Source organism: Cyrtonyx montezumae, unplaced genomic scaffold, assembly GCF_038088225.1.
Source record: "Cyrtonyx montezumae isolate F1298 unplaced genomic scaffold, pur_monq_1.0 scaffold_3, whole genome shotgun sequence".
Lineage (NCBI taxonomy): Eukaryota > Metazoa > Chordata > Aves > Galliformes > Odontophoridae > Cyrtonyx > Cyrtonyx montezumae.
Window position 1 is genome coordinate 109,178,886 of NW_027072034.1, and position 16,348 is coordinate 109,195,233.

General features: G+C 45.9%; 1 protein-coding gene across 1 annotated transcript; it reads left to right on the forward strand.

Annotated features, from left to right (window-relative positions):
• The first annotated feature begins 2,094 nt into the window (after positions 1-2,094).
• EMP1 (epithelial membrane protein 1) lies at positions 2,095-15,225 on the forward strand. Its single transcript, XM_065742787.1, has 5 exons — positions 2,095-2,245; positions 12,938-13,058; positions 13,820-13,922; positions 14,024-14,164; positions 14,746-15,225. Exons 2-5 carry the CDS (start codon positions 12,981-12,983, stop codon positions 14,907-14,909), a joined length of 486 nt encoding a protein of 161 aa, XP_065598859.1. The 5' UTR covers positions 2,095-2,245; positions 12,938-12,980; the 3' UTR covers positions 14,910-15,225.
• The last annotated feature ends 1,123 nt before the right edge of the window (positions 15,226-16,348 follow it).

Genomic DNA, 16,348 nt, shown 5'->3' on the forward strand with positions numbered 1-16,348 from the left:
CTCTTAGCAGACTCCGCTGTCGTTGCCCCATATGCATGCGTTTTAGATGCAGGTGTTTGTGTCTCAGGGTCTCATATAAGCCTTCCAGAGCCATCTGCCATATAACAGGTGGCAGCCACTTGTGAGCAGGCCTGGGGCAAAGAGGATGATCCACTGTCACTGAACTCTAGAACAGTTCAGAGGCTGTTTTAGGATTGCACAGTCCAGCATTTTCTGCAGAGCGAAGTGCCTTTCAGTTCAACAAACTATGCTGGGGGAACAGGGAAGGGCAAGTGGATAATGTAGCTCAATGTGAATACCATATCCTTCTGCAGGGCAAGCAACTATATTTTCCTTTCCCTGTATATCATATTCATGTATGCAACCAAAAAGCATGTTCTAACCCATATGTATTAAGCACAATTGGGATCATTTTACCCTTGCAGAACAAAATTCTGTCTTTATTTTCCCATGAGATTGTGTGGGCATAGAGTCTTTGCCTATCATACGTATCATATTTGCTGGTGTTTCATCCACAGCTCTGTTTTTAAGTTGGTTGCTATAGTCTAAAATTAGACAGGGACAAAACACATAGCAATAACACTATTCCTTTGAATACTCTGAAAAACAGCATGGTTTTTTAATCTGTGTAGCCTTCAAAGAGCACTAGCTTTCCCAGTTCTTGGTCCCTCACTACAAGAATGACATGGAGGCCCTAGAGAGTGTCCTGGAGAGCAGGGCAGTGAAGCTGTGAAGGGTCTGGAGCACAAGTCTGATAGGGAGTGGCTGAAGGAACTGGAACTGTTCAGACTGGAGGAAGCTCAGAGAAGACCTTATTGCACAATATTGTACAATGACCTTAAAGGAGTTTGTGATGAAGTGGGGGGCTGGCCTCTTCTCCCAGATAACAGTGATAGGACAAGAGAGAATGGCCTCAGATTGCACCAGGGAAGGTTCCAGTTGGATATTAAAAAACACTTTTCTGAAAGAGTGGTGGTTCACTGGAACAGACTGCCTAGGGAGGTGGGGGAATCACAGTCTCTGGTGGTGTTCAAAAAATGTGTGGATATGGTACTGAGGACCATGGTTTTTTGGCATAGTGGGGACGGGTTGATGGTAGATGAATTAGATGATCTCAGAAGTTTTTTCCAGACTTAATGATTCTATAATTCTGTGATTCTTTTTTTTTTTTTTTTTTTTTGAATTAAAGCAATGAAGCATTCTCTCAATGAACAGGGAAAGGCCTTTGGCAGGTATTTTATCCACTCTTCCCTTTTTGGGCTCCTGAAAAACAGCCTGACCCCTGACAGTAGCAGATCACCAACCTTATCACAATATGGATCACACTTTAACCCAGATGCTTTCTGACAAACATACTCCTCCTTCACCAGCAAGCATCTCAAACATATCCCCTCTTATCTTGCCTGAAGTATCCATATGAGAGCTACACCAGTCAATTCTGCACAGTTGTTAAGAATCTACTTTTAAAAGTCTTTAAGTAGACAAGAAATACGTACCTCAGAAAACTGTGAATCACAAATTCCCTGTTTCATCTTTCCTGCCCCTGCTTTCCCTGTGGAAGCAAAGCACCATCTGGACAGCTTGCTCCAGAGTCACCACCAGGCCAGCGCTGCATTTTGTTGTATTTCCAAGGGTCTTGTCTATACCCAATCTGCAGGTCAGATTTGCATTCCCGCGTACAGCCAACCATGGCAACATCTCTCTGTGCAGCACTGGGGTGAGGGATGTGGTGACTCACAAGCCTCACTAGGTCCCATGCCAACCGGCTGTTTGCTTCTTTGAGCGAATTGTATTGTTGTAGTCACGTTGCCACATTTGTAACTACACAATATTTTTTATGACAACCAGAAGTTCAGTTTTATAAACAGATGCTGTTGTGAGCCTCTATTACTCAGCTGGATCAGCGTCAGTCTTTTTTTCCAGGCTGCGGTCTCTGTACTGTGCTCTGAGTCAGACACAACCCTACAAACATTTCTTTGAATCTCTGGTTTCCTCCCAGAGACTCTTGACACCTTGCCAACAAAGCAGGGCGTAGCTTACTAATTTTTTTTTTCTCCCTCTCTTTAAAGGCAGACTGATTCATAGTAACTTCTTTAAAACAGAGCTAAGAGACACCACCCTCTCGAACCACCGGAGGAAACTTAAACCACCACCAGGTCACTCCCCTTCACTACAGCTCGGCGCTCCGGCACAGCAGCATCGCGGCCGCACACGCTCCTGCTTCCACAGGTGCCAGCACCGCACGGTAAGAGTTTCTCTCCAGCAGCCTTACCAACTTTTCTTGCTCACTGAAGCCCGACTGCTTTTCCCTGCAGCTCCGGCCTGCTTTTATCCTTCATTCTGCCGCTTCAACTTGGTGTACAAGCTCAGCACGAGATGCACCTTAACCTTTCTGCTGAGGCAAAGCAGCATATGCATTGAAATCCAGCTGTGTAACCGGGCAAAGGAAGGTGTTGGGTAGAATGCTGGCTCCGGCAATGTTATTCTCACCTCCGGGGCATGTGGAGCCAGGAACTGTCATAGTGAGCCCCACCTGGACTAGATGTGGCACGGAACTGCTGCACTCTATTGGAGCAGCACTGGCACTGTTTATGGGAAAACCTCGCTTGAAGTTAGGACTGCACATTCAGCACTTCTGACTCTCACTTGTATTTTTCTGCTTGTCTCTATTCTCTCTCCTCTCTGTCAGTAGTTTGCCAAGCTCTAGTTTAAAACAGCAGTCATTGTTCCAAATGGAGTGTGGGAGGCTTTGGGGTGCAATGGGGAGCTCCCTTTTTGCTATGGGAGTCCCAGCTCCTGCAGCCAAACCCCAGCTCAGCCACAGCCATGTGTTGAGTAGGAATGCATGCTGTGCCTTCTTGGGCAGCACAGGAGCACAGAGCACTGAGGGGAAGTGTAGAATTGCAGGCTGGCAGTCTTCCCTGCTCACCTGCCTTCTCCATACAACCTCCCCCTCTCCCTCTCCTTCTTCACCACTTCTCTCACTTCATCTGTCTGCTGTGGTTTGTGTCCTGCAGTCAAATGCCTGAACTATTTTTGAGGTCTGAGAAAAGGGAGCTCAGCACAGCCAGTTTACTGGCACCAGGCTTCAGTTCCAATAGCAGGAACCCCGCCCGCCTCCGCAGTTTCACAAGGCTGAAAGAGACTAAAGCAGTGTTAAGCCCAATCCAGCTGCAAAAAAAGAGATTCAAACAGTATTTAGTCCAGCCCAGCTGCAAATCGCTGGGGCTGGGGTTGATGCTGTGGGCAGTTACTATAGGAATGGCTATGAAGGTGGGTTGGCAGCAGGCTGGCAGCAAGATGGATTTTGTAACTTGCTGAGGCCCCCTCTGGCCCCGTTGACTGTGGCTCAGTCATATAGGGATGCCAGAGAAACAGCTGTGTTTCAGAGGTCAGGGATCTGGCTGAGGCAGCAAGTGTTTCCTGAGCAACTTTTGCCCAGAGGCTTTGAATTCCTCAAGGCACCTCTGAGAGCAGCCTTGCCCAGCCACTGCCCACTTGACATTGCTGGATGGAGTGGGATTCTTTCCTGAGCAAACACAGAGCAGGGAGCATGGCATGAAGAGTGTGAAAGCACAGAGCTTGCTATCTATCTACCTGTGATAACAGAGGTCTAAGCCAGCCAAAAGCCTTCCTACCCCCTCCTAGCAGGCCAAACACCACTGCCAAACTTAGGGACTGTGTGCAGAGTGGGTACGGGCTCAAGGGCAGCCTGCTTCCACTTGTTCCCCTGGGGACCAGCATTTGAATGGCAGCACCCTCATTCTTGCTAGCACCGTGGGGCCTGCTTGCATGGCAGCTCCTTGGTTTGAGGCAGTTCCTTGTGGCAGGCCTCACAGCCAGCTCTCCTGGCTATGGCTAACACTTGGCACGCAGCCCCCTCATGCAGCAGCTGGGCATCCCTGCAGGGCACATGCCATCTCGAGGAGACCTCTGAGTGAGGTGGAGCTTGAGCCGCACCCAAGGACACACTAAAAGGCGTGGGATTTGGGATCCCACACCTAGCGCTGCCCATAGCTCTGCTGGGGATTGAGGCCTGGCAAACCGGCCCTGCTGGCCTAGCCGGTGGTCTTTGAGCTTTGCCTTGTGTGAGCAATGCAAGTGCATGCAGGAATTGCTGTGTGGTGCCCTGGGGTAGAGCGGAGGCTGTGTTTTGAAACAGCTCTGGGAGATTTACTGATAGCAGCGGGCATGTTCTGGTGAAAGGCACACCTCAGGCCTTGCTTACAGTGACACAGCGGGGGTTTGCTGCAAGCACGAATCCATCTCTCATTCACCTCCCAGCTGAAAAGCTGGCACATGGCATTCAGCCTGTGCTTGTTGGAGAGGAAGAAATAGCACTACCGGACCCAGTGGTCACTCCTCTGCTCTTTTTGATGTGACAGCACCACCACAGAGCACAACACAGGGTAGCCTGCAGGGCGTGGCACTCCCAATTTTATTTATTTATTTTTCCGTCCTCTTGTTCTCATGCAAAGAAAATAATGAAAAGGGACTAAAAGATGAAATTTCTTCACCCTTCAAGGCAGTAAGGGTGCCCGAAATGCTTTTTACACCTTCAAAAGTGAGAGTGAGGAAGTGTGTTTCCTATCTCCCCAACTAAAGATAGATGCTTAACATATCGTGAATCTTTTCTGCTGAGGCAAAGCAGCATGCACAGAAAAGGAGCCTCTTCTCCATGGCCTTGCTGGTGGACTGATAGCTACAGTGCAGCAATATCAGCCCTGACTGAATGTGCCTATGCACAAATTTAAACCTTGCCAGCACCAGTCCACACTCAGTCATCCCATAGCATGACAAAGAGACCAGCAGCAATTCGCCATATAAATTGTCAAGAGGGAATGATAGAGTGCCTACTCTCTTACACCTCTTCCTGCTATTACACTCCAGGGAGGGCAGCAAAGCAACACATCTGGGGGCTGCAATCTGGAGCAGGACTTTTTCAGCCCCCCCCCCCCTCCCCTCCCCCAGAAATGTTTTAGAAAGTTTTAGAGTTTAGAGTTTTAGAAAGTTCCTCCTGAATTTGGACAGCTGGTCAATGAACAAAGGAAACCCTTGTCAAATTGACAGCTCTGAGCATCCTCCTTGCTCTGAACTGTTTGCAGCAGGGCAAAGAGTATATGGAAGTTTCTCTCTGAGTAAGACCAAATATAGTCCATACCCTGCCATGATAGGGAGGGGCAAGTTAAAGCAACTCTGCTTTCAAACCCACCTTCTCAAAATAAGTGACGAGTTCACCGCGCTCTTAGTTAAGATTTAACGCCTTTCCCCCATAAGAATCAACTTGTACCACAGGTATGAGGAGACACCCATGGTGAGCTTCCAGGGACAGGTGCTAGGCTATGCAGAGTATCACAGTGAATGACTGAGCACTGGCAGGGCTGAGCACAGGTGAGCAGTGACTAATGCCTAAGGCTTAGCTCTTGCAGTGTGGACGACACATTTGGATTTGAGGAAATCCAGGGTGAAGGCCTTTGCTGCCCTTTTGCCCTTATGGGGCTGAGTCTGCTTAAGGTGGGGAGTTGTGAAATCAACTGCCAGGACTGGGTCCAATATCCACATTCTTCTCATTCCTGAGTGACATCTCCCTTACTGGCCTCAACAAGCCTCTGGAGAAGACAGTGAGAGACATGGGAGCAAGAGGAGTGAGATGCAAATGCTCAGAGCTAGGACCAGGTTGGTCAGGGTCTGCTGGAGACCAGCTCCAGGAACATGGAGCCAATTGCTTGATATCTGGCTCCCAGCATGAGCAGTCCAGCCAGCATAGTGTACCCCAGTAACTGTAGTTCTCTCCTCTGGTGGAAGGCCATTTCCACATGTAACGTAAGCTCAAAAAAACCCCCCATCTTTTATGGCTCTGCCAGCCCACACTAATTGCAATTGGAAGCAGCCCTCTCCAAGCCAGACAGGAGATTTAACTTCATGACCACCTTCACTCTGCTCCACAAAGAACACAGACCAACTCCAGGCTGTGAGCTTTTGCCTTGTACACAGGAGCCATTACTCTATTCACCCTCTGCACCCCAATCTGCATTGTGGGTTGACAGAAAGACCCACTGAACAATTTTACAAGTTAATCCTGCATAGTATTTTGCAAGTTAGTTTGCAGGAACCTTGGCGCTTTGAAGTCAGACAGACTCAAAAGCTCAGACTCTTGAGATGTCTATGTTGTACCAACCTTGGTATCTCAAAGACTGCATTGGCATGTTCAGAGGTTTTTCAGACTTAAGAAGGCAAACACTATATGGTGAGGAACTATCCCTTTACTCTCTCTTGAAAAAAGAAGGGAATGTAAATCAGAGATTTGCAGTTTTAATTCAAAGATGCAGCCAAAAGAGTCAATGTGAGTTCCACAGACCTTCTGCCTCTATCTGCAGACTACCACAAGAAAGATAAGCAGGCAGTCCCAGCAGAAATGGTATGTGCACTTTTGCTTACACCACACTGTAACCTGAACTTTCCTGTCAGAGTTGTTAGGTGGTTTCTCTCACGTGGGCACTGTCAAACTCACACAGATAAATACGTGCACTCGTAAGGAATCTGTGCATGAGCATGCACACAGACACACACAGTTCAGCTCTGCTCCTAGAGAAACCACAGTCACACACATCCCATTCATACAGGGAGCCACGCAACGGACACACGCCCCTATGTGCACTGCATCATCTCCCATACCATCAGTCTTCCCACAAGTGTTTCTTGCCTATCTTGGAATCTGCTCTGAGCTCCTGCAAGTCCCAGCAACTCACAGCCTTTCCTGATATCTGATTAACCCACCCAAGGACCATCCAACACATTGTGGGTGAGTGTGCTCCCCAGCGCACTTCACGGGGTGTGGAGGAACCCCTCTGCACTGCTGTTAGCTTTGTGCTCCTTTTCCCACCCTCCTTTACTCTCTGTCCGTCAGCCCCAGCCATTCCACGGTGTGTCTAGCGTACAAAGTGACATGTTTTCCTCCCACAGCGGCTGCTGGCTGCCTGCCAGGCCCCAGGCAGCTGTCTCTTCCCCTTCCTACTACCAAGTGAGCTTTGGAGTTTCTGTTGATGTTGTCACATGGATGAGCACTCCAGGGTGTTTTGTTTTTTTTTTTCAGGAGAAAATGCCTATTTCTCAGTGTCTGCCCTAGGAGCTCTGACATTTCCCCACTCTCAGATGAATCATGAGCATGAGAGCTGTAAAAATCTAGTGTGTCATCTTTCCTGACTCCCCCTTGCATCTGTCAGCAAGCAGAGGTTCATTACCAAGGGTGAATTCTCAAAAATGTAGTCTGGTCCCAGAAGAAGTGATTCACGTGCTTTACCACTCCCTTGGGAAAAGAATTGCCCCTGATCCCTTGAAGACCATACCACCAGGAAATGCTTCCCAAGAACCAGGCAAAAATATTCCATTTACTTAAGTTTATTTTCAGCTGTAACCCCTCAGGCTGTTCAGTGCTTTCCTTTTGGTTGACATTCATCTACTTCTACACCCTCACTGTACCCCATGTGGTCACCACAGACAGGCACCACCCATGCACACACAAGATCTTCCCGTTGCCACAAACCAGAGGCTCCAAAGTTCTCTATGCACCCACGCATACCTCCTGCCCAACCTTTTTCCCACACATGCGAAATCTCTTTCCAGAGGCACCAGCCTACTCATCTACATCTCCATAAAAAGCATCTAACTTGCAAATTGATTCAGGCTGGTCTGTCAAAACCAGGTTCTCAACAGCCCTGCCGGTATAAAGTGGTTTGTATAAAAGTCTGGAGTCAGCAAGGACTCCAGATTCAGTTGGATCTGAAGTGAGAAGTGGAGCAAAGGTTGAAAACAAAAAAGATCACCTCAGGTGCTTGCTTAAAATTGTCATGAGCTTTCTATTATCAGTATAATAGGTCCAAAGTCACCGTGCCACCAGAATGTCACAGAGAACGTCACATCTGCAGTCAGCTAAGTGGCCTTGGGCATGATGAGAATTCATGCTCATATCACACAGCATGTGATCTTAGCATCCAGGGCCAAGAGGCAGCTGGGGCCTCGGCGCAGTCAAAGGCAGATCCACAAATTCTGCAGGAGGTTTTATTCTACCCTGAGATTTCCTCTACTGATTGGCATCAGGGCAGCATTGCTGTTCATAGGCTAGCTTTGCTCTGAGGAATGTACTAGTGACAGAAGTGGTAGTTTATAACCGTTTCATATAGTATCATATACTAGATTTTTACTGTCCAGCCATCTTCAGTTTTGCCTTTCCTTTCCAAGAGGCCTTGGCCCTCACTCTAACTGCCAGTATTTCTGTACATACAGCGACTCAGTACCATCACAGACAGCAGCTAGGTTCACGTGCTTTCCCTAAATATTAGAAAATATATCCTACTGCCATCAATAGAGACAGCGTACTGGGTGATCTGACTTACTTCTGTATTTCTTGCAGTCTATGGTGCCAGATAAAGGAGGCAGAATTTGTTATCTCATTTGCATTCAGTCTATGAACATTTTTGTTGGTATTCTTGCCAGAAGCTTGCAGTCTTTCCCCAGAATGTTGAAAACTGGAATGTCTCAAACTCAAGGGATTTCAGCAGAAAATCTGATTTTTAGGCAAGTCAGTGGTCACCATCACAGTGCTTACAGGAGGTGCTCATGTGCTCTCTGGAAAACGTATGCTCTTCCCTCAGCCAGCAGCTCCCAGAGTACCTCATCAACTCATCCTGAGAGAGAGTAGTAAAGAAGCAAGCAAGAACCTCTCAGAGAGGAGAATGGGAGTGTAAGTCAGATGTACTCCATCCCTCATGAGCCCTTCAGATCTGAAATATTTCAGAATTGAGAGTGCTCTGATTTTTCAACCAAACAACCCAGCCATTCCTGTGGAAACATTCTGTACACTTGTCCTCTACTCCTTTTCTCTGCAATGTATTCTCTGCCAGAACCACTACCTAATCTGGTTTCTCCTCTTCAGTAACCCACTCTCCATATTTGAGGAACTACACTATGGGCCTTTGCTATATCTCCAAGTGGAACTTGGCATTCCATTATGATGCTATGCTGAGCAGCAAAATGATGGCAAGGACTCTCTTTTCTGGACTCGATCACCAGACAAAAGGATCCAAAACACAAAATAAGTTAGAGGGGCTCTAGGGGTAGCTATATATTGCGTGCATGAGGAAGTGTTTAGTTCTTCATAGAGTGCTTGATTGCTTAAACTTGATCTATGATGCAGCAGATATATGTGTTGTCCTTCTGTATGTGTGTGTAAATAGTATCTATGTAGACAAAGTCTGTAATTACTGTCTTTAGAATTGTGGGTTTTTATTGTTTGCTTGTTTTGTGTTGAAGGCTGATGCAGTCACTGGTATTCACAGTTACTGTTGGTGGAACGTGTTATTTCTCCTCATCCATCAGCACAATTTGCTGTCATCAGTGCAAGATCATCTCTCTTAACTCAGCCATGCTGTTCAGCAGGTGCATGATTCTTCCCAAACATCACTCCCACGAGTAGTCATTTTACTCTCATGCCTCAGCTCTAATTTTCTTGGGTTAGATGGGATCCTACCTTGAGAAAGTGCATCAGAAGGCTCACTGCGGGATTCACAATCTGTTTGATTGGTTCTTGAGAAGCAGCGCTAAAACTAAGTGTCCTGAACACTTGCAGGGTTAAATAACTGTGGTTTTGAGAGTGGGGTGAGTCAGTGGAAAAAACTGGCAGCTCTAGGAAGGATAAGACTGACTCATAATCAAAGAAGAGCCTAAGGAACTCCAAATCCAGCTGCAGTTTAGGAAGGGGAATGTTAGAAAAGGCATTTGCATGCAACTGTGTTTTATTGCTCCAGCAATGTGACCCCACCCTGTAGTGGAGAAAGATGTCTCACACTTAACGAATGGAAAGAGTATCCTGTCAGTCCCCAGTGCTCTGCCAACTTCTCTCTCTAATGGGAGGAAAAGTCCATGCCGTACAGTCAGAGGCAGAGATGATTCTACTTCAATGCCATTCATCCACTGGTCCTTTGGGATTGTTCTCTAGTGTTTTATTTAAAAGGAAGAGAAAGATGAAAGAAGGGGGAAGTGAATGAATAGAGAGGGAGGCTTGTGCTTTAACTCACAAAGATTCAAAACTAAGCTGTGAACATATAACCCCAGGGTGGTTGCATTTGATAGCATGTGTATTCAGGGAAAGGTGCTGATGATCTCAGGAAGTAGGTACATTGAAATCATCTCAACGAACAGTGCTCTCCAGCAGTGTGAGAACCAGGCAGAAAAAAACAAAAGGAATAAAGGATTTGGTTTTCTCTTAGCATATTGGCCAAAGTTCTGTGTGTGGATTTTTCTTTACATTGAAAAGACATATTTTCTATCATTTTCATCATGCAGAAAATGCATTTTAAAGCATTGTTCTAGTCCTTTAGAGTGTCATGAAAGTAGGTCTTCAATCTTTTAAGTACAGGTCATTTTTGAAGGTTGTCAAAAATAATCAGGAAAAAAAAATTCTGAATTCATTTTTAAAGAAACTTGGAAAAGTACATCTATCTAGGAAAGAAAGTTTAGCCACTGTTCCACAAAGGCACAGTAGGCAGATCTGCCACAATTTGGTGTGTATATATATATATATATGTATCAGCACATCATGGTGGGAACTGCATTCATTATACTCTGTAAGAACCAAGGTGCTGAGAAGCAAGGATGACAAGTAGTCAAAGGGATGGAAGCATTTGATTCAGATGCTCTATTCAAGGTTCCTGATGTAGATAGATATCTAACTTAGTCATGGCAAGAGCAATAGTTTCTCAGCTCAAGTGAAGCTATCCAGTTCAGTTCCCATCCAGCACTTTGAAACTCACATTTCTTTTGCAGTCAATGAAAATAAGAGGTTTAATGCTCAGGTCAGATGTGTTTATGAGGTAGCCTGCATATAGTAGTGAGAAACTGCCTTCTAGCAATGCTGAACATACACAGAGGTTCATCATTAGAGTCAGAGAGGATCTTCTATGGCTGTACTTCCTCCCAGATCATCAAGGGAGTCACTGCAAGGTCACCATCAGTATCCAGGTCATCCAGGTAAACTGAATTCTAGAACAGGGGGAATACTGCTGAGACATCCTAAAGCAGGCAAGTAAGCAAGGCTCGCATTCACCAAGCCAAGGCTAAACTCCCTAAGTTCTCCCAAGTGAGAGAAACCTCACTGATGATGAAGATTTTGCTAAGGAGATATAGGACCAGTCACTAAACCTCATTTGTCCTTCGAAGAAATAATCTTGTTTGAGGTCGAGGAGTGCCTAACAAAGGCACTTCCCCAAGTTCTTAACTCAAGGCTAATACTGACTTTGGACAGAGTGCCAGTGGTGGATAAGAAGTCTGCCCACCCACTGTGGTTTGGGGAAACTATATCCAAGCAGTGCGGGGAGCAGCTGCAGTACTTTACAGGAATACACTCCCACATACAGTCACAATGAAAGCAAAAACAAAATAAAAACCAAAAATAAAACAAAAAAAATCCCCCCCCCAAAACCCAAAACAAACAAACAAATAAACAAAAACAGGATTGGAAAAGGCGGAGTCAGTGAGTAAATTACAAAAACCACCAAACATTTAGTGGACTTTAAAAAGCTTTTTGTCACAGTTTGAGTGAAAGACATAATGAAATATAGTTGTATTGTTCCATGACAGTGTTACCACACCCTGTACAAATGGTGACAGCATCAAATCTTATTACCTGAGTCACCTGCACCCAAATAACTTGACAGCCAACGTTAATCACATGCTTGACACTACTCTTCAGTAGCACTTTAGTGTCATCATTACCAAGAGATAGAGCAACATAGTCCCGTGAAACTTTCTAGGAAGCAGTCTTCCAGTGTTCACAGGGTGGGCCCAGCAAATTTTCCTGTCTGATTTCTGTGGTTGTGCTGCCTGATTACTAATACATTCCTGGGAGGACAGGAAGTATGCTCACTCACTTTTGTGTGAATTACCTGCATTCACTCCTGCAGCTGAGATTTGTTACCTGTATTTCCTGTTTTTAGAGGAGAAGGCAACAGTTTTGATAAATAGTGTCATGAGAGCTATCTAAAGTAGATACCCGCTCCCAAAACCCTTGCCTTTCCAGTGACGTGTTCATCAATGATTCTGAATCTTAAAGAAAAGTAAATGCTTGCAGGGTACAAAGGAAAAATAAAAAGAATTTGCATTACAAGAGTTACTGCAGTAATAAAGTGATCTGCATCCCTCAAGTTTTCAAAGGGAAACAAGCAGTTTTCTATGCAAACATGGGCACCTTCTTCTACCCCAGAACACTTCAGTGACATTTCTGTTCTGGTTATTTTCCTCTACATAAGGGATCAGGGCATTGAGTATGAGCAGTTCCCCAGACTGTTTTCCACCACTGCTCAGCACCTGGTGTACATGAATGCCCTCTCTTCCACTCTGCACAACCTGTCTCGTGTCCCAGTCTGGCTGGAGGAGTCTGTACTGCAAAAGGGAAAGGGACAACAGGAAGATAAAATCTTTCCTGACCTCTGTGGGCAAAAACTCCACTTCCTGGAGTGTAGGCCTGGAGTTTGTAATTTTTTACTTTACATAACCACACGCCAATTTAAGCAACCTATGTATATACCCAGGCTATTTTTACAATGCTCCAAAGCAATCTACCCCTTCTCTGCATCTCTTCCTAGCCTGGTTCCTTCACCACCAAGGCTTTCTTTAACTGCTGGAGGAACTCCCATGCAGATTCTGAAAAAAGTTGTAACTGTGTTGGTTTTGTTTTTAATGCCTACATGCTCAAAGAGAGGATTTACAATCAGTCTGTTTTGTCACACAAAGCTTACAATTGACTCAGATATCCCTCCCTGTTCCTTGTAGGGGAGTTGGACTAGAGGACCTTCAGGGGTCTCTTCCAACTTGAGCGATTCTATGATTCTGTTCCTTGATTCAGCCCTTCCCTTCACCTTTTCCTTCTGCTCTTGTTCTTCAGATCTCTCTGCACTGGTGACACTACCAACAAGGAAGGATCCAAAATGTTGGTGCTACTGGCTGGTATCTTTGTGGTTCACATTGCCACTGTCATCATGCTCTTCGTCTCCACCATTGCCAATGTAAGTAGGGGCCACCCTGGATGTCACCTTCCGCACTAGTAGCCCATCGCAAGGCTGGCAGGGGGACGGGTACAAAGGTCTGGAGACAGAAAGCCTTCGGCCAAACACACATCGACAGCGGGAGCAGCGGCCTTGCCAATGCCGCCAAGGGCACAAGGGAGGCGCCGAGCACCCCGCGCCGGGCCCCGCAGGGGCGGAGCAGAGGCCCGGGGCTGGGCGAGGCCGCGCCCGGGGCGATGGTGACCCCTGGCGGCTCCGCGCCCCGAGCCGGGTCCCGGCTGCACGCACCTGCCCGAGCGGTTGTAGTTCTCCCGCGGTCTCATGCTAGGCAAGGCGGAGGGCAGATAAACAGTGCGACTTCTGCTGTACCACGGGGACACATTTTTTCCTGTGTTTTGCCTGGACGAAATGCCTCTTGGCTTTCAAAGCCTGTGTCAGCTCCCCCCCAACCCCGGCTGTTCAGCTGTCACTGACGTACTCATTCAGCACTCAGGCTCGCGGCACTTGAGCTGTGTCTGCTCCCTTTTACAGTTTAATTGTGGTTAAGATGGTGGAGTCACCGTCCCTGAAGGTGTTTAAGAACCATGTGGCACTGAGGGACATGGTTAGTGGGCATGGTGGGGACGGGCTGATGGTTGGACTCCATGGTCCTAGTGGTCTTTTCCAACCTCAGTGATTCTGTGACTCCGATCTTACAACAGTACAAAGAGTCTCAATCAGGGCTCTCTCCCTCATAACACAGATGTGTCATTGCATTTCAGGTCTGGATGGTGGGTAGTGATGGCTTCAGAAATGTCTCATGGGGTCTCTGGCTACAGTGCAACACCACCTGTATGCAGCTGTCAGTCAACAGCGACAATGAGCGTAAGTAATACCTCCATTTTTGTTGTGGTGATGCCTTGCCATGCTTTGGTATGCAATGTCAAGGCCAAGCCCTGACCTTCTCAAACCTGCTCTGCCCACAGCTTCCCTTAAAGCAGCACAAGCCTTCATGATCCTCTCAATCATTTTCTCCGTCATTGCTCTTGTTACATTCATTGTCCAGCTGTTCACCCTGGAGAAAGGCAAACGTTTCTACATCACTGGAGCCATCACACTGGTTTGCTGTAAGTACATGTGCCGGGCAATGGCTCTGCATGCTTCCCAGTGCTCAGAGGGCTCTGGGCAGCCTGATCTACTGGGTGGTAACCCTGGCCATAGCAGGGGGGTTGGATGATCTTTAAGATTCTATGATTCACAGAGGAACTGGAAAGTGATCTCTATATATTTTAATACAATTTAAATAATGAAAATATTTCCAGATTTTCATTAGACTATCTCAGTGAGTTCTACATACATAAACAACATTAAGGATTCAATTATTTCAGAGGGCAAGGAAATAAACAGTTAGACAACTACTGCTCATGGGATTCAACACATAGCTCCAAACCGTCTGCAGATCTTGTTACCAATTTCCTCCTAACAAAAGTTTATTCCCCCATGGCATCCACTCAACAAGCCCCAAGTGTCTTATGTCATTGTGTCTGCAAGAGGAATTCTTCTGAAATAAGCCTAGTGGGTTGCACACCCTCTCTCAGATAAAACAAGACACACATGACAATCTCAATCCACAATATTACTTCAGATGTCCTGCAGCAATGCTGGTTTCTGTGCGTTTTCTAATTCTCTTTTCCCTTCCTTCCTACAGGGTTGTGCATTCTGATTGGAGTCTCCATTTACACAGCTCGGTTCACAGGCAGCTTGCCTGGGTTGATAAGTTCTCACCACGGCTACAGCTTCATATTAGCCTGGATCTGCTTTTGTTTCAGTTTCGTAATTGGCATCCTCTACCTTGTTCTTAGGAAAAAATAAGGTCGATGGGAGTCCTGGGGAGAGGGTTGGCTGCTGGGAATGGGGAACAATTGCTCTGCTGTGAGAACTTTTGGATCAATAGAAAAAACAAAAACAGCCACCATAATCACCACTGCCACTACCGTAGCAAAACAACAAAGCTAGAATCTTCAGAAACTCATCCACCAAAGAGAAGAAGGAACAGCACCGACTGATCTCTCACTCCTGGGGCTGCTGCACCAGAAATCCACAAGTAACATAGAGAGCTGTTCTCCTTTTCTGAAAAGTTATGTCATAACTTCACATTCAAGCCCAGCAGTGATGACTGAAGAGCACACACACACAAAAAAAAAAAAAAAAAAAAGAGGGCTACATCTTTTTCCCTGTCTAGAACCCTTCCCACTTGCCTTTCAGTGTGCCTTGTGGGTTGGGCAATGAGGCTTACAACTCCCTTTTTTGTCTATTGAAACAATGGGATGGGACTTTTGTTACATTGAGATATATATATATATATATATATGTGCACATACATGAAAGACATTAAATTGAGAAACAACCCAATAGAAATCAGATTAAATTAGTATTAAAAATACTACAGGAACAAGGAACAAGGCAGCTATTTTTTTTTTGTTGTTGTTGCTGTTCTGTTTCCTATTTGACATTCGCATGGTTGAATCAAATGCAGGTATGAAGGGCAAATAGACAAGCATGGATGATAGAGAGAGAGAGAGAAAGAGAGAAGGCAGGGAAGATATGTAGGGGTTCCTAAATATAGAGAGTGCAGTTGCTCAATGATGCACGTGGAGGGAGGGAATCGTTTGGGTGTGTGTCAATCTTTTGTTCAGCTCTCATAGCAACAGCACTGCAACAACTGTAGGCATTTTTTTTTCTCATATAATCACTCAGGACATAGTATTAAATGGGAGGCCCACCTTGTGACACAGCTCATGTCAATAGCGGAAGATACACGTTAGTAGAGGAAATGTATTCCCTAATGAGAGACTTGGAGAGATGAGACAGGACTTGTGAGTTCTGCTCCTTGCTGCACAACGTTAGGCCAGTCACTTAATCTGGTGCTTTTCCATCCTCCTATACCTACCTCCCAGGGTTGCTGAGAGATTTTGAGAACACTCTCTGATTGAAGGTTCCCAAGTGAAAGGCTGACGTAGGATAGTCAGGCATTGTTAGTGCTGCAAACAATGCATTTTTATCACTTTGAAGAACCTCAGTTGCAAGTGGAATTTATAAGGGACAAGAGGTCAAAACTTCCTGTGGCTCCATCCATAACTAAAAGGCTGAGAGTATCATAAAACGTACAGGTGCAAATTGTGCTTTTATACAATTATCTCTCTCTCTCTCCCTCTCTCTTTCTGTTACATTTTCTTCTTATGTATACTTTATCAATTTGGTGGAGTTATTCTAGTACTGTATGTTGGTGTTTCATTAACAAAGGTTATTTC

What these genes read in the sequence shown, in the direction of transcription:
- EMP1 (XM_065742787.1), top strand. Translation starts at nt 12,981, where the DNA reads ATGTTGGTGCTACTGGCTGGTATCTTTGTGGTTCACATTGCCACTGTC. An exon ending in TCGTCTCCACCATTGCCAAT is followed by an intron (nt 13,059 to 13,819) that starts GTAAGTAGGGGC and finishes ATTGCATTTCAG; the next exon opens with GTCTGGATGGTGGGTAGTGA. An exon ending in AGCCATCACACTGGTTTGCT is followed by an intron (nt 14,165 to 14,745) that starts GTAAGTACATGT and finishes TCCTTCCTACAG; the next exon opens with GGTTGTGCATTCTGATTGGA.